Source organism: Daucus carota, chromosome 2 (assembly GCF_001625215.2).
Source record: "Daucus carota subsp. sativus chromosome 2, DH1 v3.0, whole genome shotgun sequence".
Taxonomy (NCBI): domain Eukaryota; kingdom Viridiplantae; phylum Streptophyta; class Magnoliopsida; order Apiales; family Apiaceae; genus Daucus; species Daucus carota.
Genome location: NC_030382.2, coordinates 58,838,416 through 58,844,415, shown reverse-complemented (window position 1 = coordinate 58,844,415; position 6,000 = coordinate 58,838,416). Strand labels below are relative to the sequence as shown.

Sequence of the window (6,000 nt, the reverse complement as noted above, 5' to 3'; positions counted from 1 at the left end):
CCTAAATCTTTAGTAGATTAAACTATTTCCATATAATTTGACCCTTTATTTATATTAATATACTGTCACAATCCAAATATATTGGCACCTACTAAACTATTTCCATATAATTTGACCCTTTATTTATATTAATATACTGTCACAATCCAAATATATTGGCACAAAAGAAGAACGGTAATGTCACTCTAATTGAGCTAACTTCGATCCAAAAATAGATTCGAAAAAGAGAAATGGGATAAAAATCAAGTAGATCACTCGTTTCGTCCAAATGTATCAATTGAGTCACTGATTCCCAAATTGACTCAAATGAGATACTCATTAGAAAAATTTGTATCAAAAATATCACTCTATCGTTAGTTGAAATTATGAAAGTATTATATATTGAGTTTCGCACATTTTTTATGAATGGTATTACATCCAAATGAAAGATTCCGAAGTCTACTATTTTCACTAATATTTTTAGATTTTTAAAAATTTATCTCCTATTTATTTTTATTTAAATCAAATAAAATAATCAAAAAATTAAAAATAAATAGTTGATAAAATTTTAAAAATCTGAAAATATTATCGAAAATAATAGAACTCGGAATCTTTCATTTGGATGTAATACTATTCATAAAAAATGTGCGAAACTTAATATATAATACTTTCAAAATTTCGACTAACGATAAAGTAATATTTTTGATACAAATTTTTTTAATGAGTGTCTCATTTGAGTCAATTTGGGAATCAGTGACTCAATTGATATATTTGGACGAAACGAGTGACCTACCCAGAAAGAAATAGGGTGTAACATTCGGAGGAGTTTTTTTTTTTTTTTTTTGAGAAATTCGGAGGAGTTGTTCTATGTAAAAGAAATTGGTGATTGAGAAATAAGTCTTATTAATATTATTCTTCTAGCTTCAGTGTGACTCTTTTTCACCGAGTTTAGTCAGATGAATCGTAAGCTTCTTGATGCAAACCTCATCATCTTTCTAGCCCAATTATTTCAAGTGCAAATATACATGATGTGTTTGTATGACGACTAATGGAGATTGATATGATATGATACGATGATACATTGAATATAGTGGGGGTGGGTAACATAATCTCTGGTTCTCTATTTCAAAACAAAAAATTAGGTGGCTTGAATGGGTCTCTGGTAGTGAATATTATTAGCACGGGAAGATCTGAAATTCTCTACTTACCGGTGCCATGGACTCTTCTAATACAGACGACACAGGCAAGGTATCCACATCCTTGACATTCCAAAAAACACAGTAACCTGTAGCCTTTTCCACAAATGCCACATAAGTAGGGCGGCGATTTCTTTCTTAGGGTCTTCTTTATAACCAACGTAAGTGTGTGTTCTTGATCGCCAGAACTATGTTTAATTCTTCTTCCCAGCTTGATGCTTTCGTACCAACGGACGCACTCAGCGTGAAAAGATTGATCACATTTTTCACAGTTATAAAGCCACTCCTGATTATTAACTTGTTCTTCACATATTTGACAGTAGAACACTCCTTCGTAGAAGAATGGAGGATGTCTCAATATTAGCGAGTGATCCTCCTCATATCTGTGTTCCATCCTACTTGGATAAAATGCGCATACTAGACTAATCTGGAAGCGACTGCAAGTTTCACATGCATATCTCATTCCATCAAAATTAATCCCACTTGCATCACATTTTTTGTCCAAGGGCTGAGTCTGAACAAGGGAGTGGTCTTTGTGAGATTTATGTCTAATCCTGGTGGGCAAGAATACACAACGTATATCGAATCTCATATCACAAATCTGACATTGATAATAGAACCCATTTGTGGGGTATTGGCAAATTCCACATGTCACGAAACTATAGAATTTATACTGCTGCCAAAGAGAGAGTGAATGGTGGGGGTGTAATGGAGATGCTCCTACTGGCAACTCATCTGGCATTTTATTGGCACAGAAGGAGTGGAGGAAGAAACCACATTCAATGCACGCATAGTAATTTGGACGCCTAATTGATATGGGTTGAACGCACCCATCGCATATCAACACTCTTCTATCATCATTATCATCATCATCCACATCAACAGTAAACTGGTGCAGTTGTAATGGATGGTTCCAGTGACTCCAGTGTTCTTCAATAATATGTGGCTCACTGCTGTTGTCACCCTCACCATGAGTTTCATCTAGAAACTTGCTACACTGGGTGATAATCAAATCAAGTAGTGATTCTTCGTCAGGCAGAGGAAACTGTACCAAATCAGCAGCTTCATTATCACCAATGTCGTTCCCTTCAGTCTCTTCTCTGAAAACAGCAAACAGTAATTTAGTTACGCGATGATAACAGTGAACACATCTGTCTCATGACAAAATTGAAAAAAAAAAAATACTAAATAGCAAAAAATAAAGGTACTCACACCAAAGAGACTGTAGACGTCGAACATTTCAGATGCACAAACAATGTGCATTTTTGACAGTAATAAGACCAACAGCGTTTCCAAATCACTTCTTTGCAGAGGACACAATAACGAATGAAATTGCGATGCATTTGTGGAATAGAGAAGATAAGAGTGAGAGGGTGGTGGTGATAAGTAGGAGCTGGAATTATGGGCGGAGAAGAAGCACACTTCTTGTGGATCCAAACATCACAGGGGAGACATACGTAGGAATAATCTGTAGCTTTCTCCCAACAAGCATCACACTTAAACAAAGCTTCCCTCAGTAATGTGAGTGTGTGCTCTGGATGACCTTGATGACTAATCACCCTGTCTTCAAAAGCAAAAGCACAAATGACACATATGTCAAAATCACAATCCACACATGCATAAGAGAACTTCACAGAGTTATGACAAATATCACAAACGTAATAGCCAGCCCTTGGTAGTAGACCAAGGGGGTGTTGGTCTTGCTTATGGCGAATGATCTGTTTGGGTAATTCAGCACAGCTCTTATGGAGGTAGAAATCCTGACAACCGATATCAACACGAAGAGTACAGGTGTATGTAGGAGAGCCTAAAACAGGATTGTTGCAAACAGAGCAAGTAGCCTCCACTCCGATAACAACATCCTCTTTGAGTACTAGTGGGTGCCGCGGATGGCTCAAGTGCTCCACCGTCGAACAACTCATTATTTTAGTTGAGAGAGAAGTAGAAATGGGATTATTACTTGTTGTGGTTTATGTGTTAGAGCTTCAACTTCAACTTATTTATACAACACAATTGCTTCTGCCATCGTATGAAGCTTGCAGAAAACACGAGTACTATATTCCCAGTGATTAGTGATGATCTTTTGACCAGGTAGGGACCTAAACAAATCATAGATTCAATTTGAACTCACTTTTATGCTCGTCAAGCTTCCAATTCTACTTTTATGTTGATGGCAGTTCAAATAAAAGATTGGAATGAAATCTGTGTTTAGATTGTATAAGCTTGATCAATTTTTCACCTGTCACTCATGATATCATTAGATTTTAGAAGCATATATTCATTAGTATAATTTTAATTAATTTCATGATTAATAGTATTATGTCCACAAATCATATATACAAATGATGACAGTACAGAGCCTAACAAAGCCCAACTGGCATGAAACTTCACAGAGAACTTTAAGCATTGATGACTTGAAGCCTTAATAAATTAAACGATAAAGCAAAAGAAAAAGACGATTCAATAAATTAATGTCGGCCTTGAAAAATTTCTTTTCTTGTCTCCTTGTTGGACACATCTTCGTTCTTAGTTGAAAGAAAAAAAATATCCAATCATCATATGTCCTAGTCCTAGAACAAGATTACAAAGAATGCTGAAAGAAGACTTCCCAATCAAGTTTAGCATCACTTTTGAATTCTCTCTTTTTTTCTCCTTATTTGAAACGAATATTACTTTAAATTTTAGGTTGTGTGTGATCACCCTCCTTGTACACTCTCATCTACAGTAGTTTACCTTTTTAGATACAAAAACAGATTAAAAACAGAGCCGAGGGTTAGAGTATGCAGGATCCATCTCATATTTGGGATTTTTTTTGAACTTTATCGGGAACTCCTGAGCCCCTAGAATTCTAAGAATATACTACCTCCCTCCCAAATTAGATGGCCCGTTGACTTTGGGCACGTAACTTTAAGTGCATTGACCGTCTACTTCCGAAATTTATTTTTTTATTTTTTCTTTTGTAAATAAAAATTTCATATTTAAATATTTATTTGCAAAAATAAAATTTTAAAAATAAGTCATGTAGCTATGCGGTCAATGAAAAAACTGTGTGCCATCAGTTTCCTACTCCAACTATTGACACCAATTTGTATATAAATATTACAATTTTTGTCTTGAAAACAAACAACAATGGCTGCTGCTTTTTTCTCTGAAGAAATAGTTTTTGAAATTCTAAAACGGCTGCCAGTAAAATATCTTCTCCGGTTTAGGTCTGTTCAGAAATTATGGTATCACCTTGTACAAACTCCCTACTTCATCAACCTTTACTCTCAAAATCGAAACCATAAAAATAAGTATCTTCTTTTTCACGGTTTTTATCCACCTCGTGTCTCTTTACGTTTTGATGATAGACAATGTAAAGAATATTGTCCCCTGCGATTTCCTAAAGACATGCCCGACTACTCAGATTTATGTACATATGGGACGTCGAATGGTCTAATATGTCTGTTCAGCTTCAAGGTGCACAAGATTTATCTTTGAAACCCCGTTATTGGAAAATATATAATTCTTCCGGTTTCTCCCATACCTTATGAGGATCCAAGCCGAGTCTTTGATGTAGGTTTAGCTTTTGGATATTTGGACAAGATCAATGACTACAAAGTAGTCAAAATTGTGAACTATTTACCCAGGCGAGAAGAATCTCGGCATGGATTAGCTTGTGTGGCCTATGTTTATAGTCTGAGCACAAATATTTGGAAGCCCTTAAGCAAAGACAAATTTGCGGGACTCTCATTTAACAACTTATCGGATTCAGTAGTTTTAAATGGCTTTGCTTATTGGGTGGTGACTAGAGGCCTTTATATGAACTTTATTCTTTGTTTTGACATGGAGAATGAGATATTCCGAGAAATTATGATGCCACAAGATTCTACAAATACTACCGATGATACTGTTACGCTTGTTCAAGAATGTGGTGAACTGATTTCTCTTTTCTACTTCAACCAGTCAACATATATACTTGACATATGGCTACTAAGGAAAGATGGAGACATAAACGACGTTTGGACAAAGAAAATTACTCTTAATCTAGGTGAAATTGTTCGATGGAAGATGGTGGCCTATAGGTTTCAGGGGTAGGGATGAGATGGTACTAGTAAATATCGAGGAATGTGCCTTTTTGTCCTATGATCTTGAGAAGGACGAGGCGACAGATATGGTAGAGGATTCATCGGATTTAGGGTCTTTAAGAGTTATTCACAATGTTTATAAAGGTTTCAGTTATCATACAGATGGTGCTCGCCCTTTGCACATAAATCTTTTCCAAGAGAATTTGATGTTTCTCGATGATGACCAATAAAGTTGGATTGCAGACCAGCCAAAATACATGGAGGCCAGAATGAAAAACTTTCTACTCTTACTTAGTATAAAGGTCTTATTCCTTAAAATTTCATTTATGTATTTCTCTTGCTAATATAATTTTCAGGTGGAACAGTTTCTAAGACATTTTACAATTTTTGTTTTGTTTAGCTCAAGGACAATGTCTTCCCTCTGTTTTTTCGGACCGAACTGCATAATACTGGATCTATATTTGAACAAATCAAATGACTGTATATGCGAGTTTTATATGCATTCCCTATGTTATCTAGTTTGCCATGCATGCTTGATCATATATTTCAACACTGATCAGTATCCTTCACTTCCTCATCTATCCAGATTACCATATGTACTTCCGGCTTTACTAGTTAACAGTTAACACAAATGCTTGTCGAAATCGTGTAATGTATTTCTTGTTTGGGGTACTCTGATTCTTGATTTAAGTTGGCAGTTTATACCCAAGCTCGCAGATACAAGCACGAGGGTGTGTATGGTGCATTTATTATTTGTA

At 35.6% G+C, this 6,000-nt stretch overlaps 2 protein-coding genes across 2 annotated transcripts; one reads left to right on the top strand and one right to left on the bottom strand.

Moving 5' to 3' along the window:
- Positions 1–881: 881 nt before the first annotated feature.
- Positions 882–3,253, bottom strand: LOC108208244 (uncharacterized). Its single transcript, XM_017378764.2, has 2 exons — positions 2,388–3,253; positions 882–2,275 (listed from the first exon to the last, which is right to left on the bottom strand). Exons 1-2 carry the CDS (start codon positions 3,095–3,097, stop codon positions 1,180–1,182), a joined length of 1,806 nt encoding a protein of 601 aa, XP_017234253.1. The 5' UTR covers positions 3,098–3,253; the 3' UTR covers positions 882–1,179.
- A 1,051-nt stretch (positions 3,254–4,304) lies between these two features.
- LOC108207900 (putative F-box protein At3g16210) lies at positions 4,305–5,880 on the top strand. Its single transcript, XM_017378329.2, is given in 1 exon segment — positions 4,305–5,880. A coding segment is annotated over 1 exon segment (948 nt). The 3' UTR covers positions 5,253–5,880.
- The last annotated feature ends 120 nt before the right edge of the window (positions 5,881–6,000 follow it).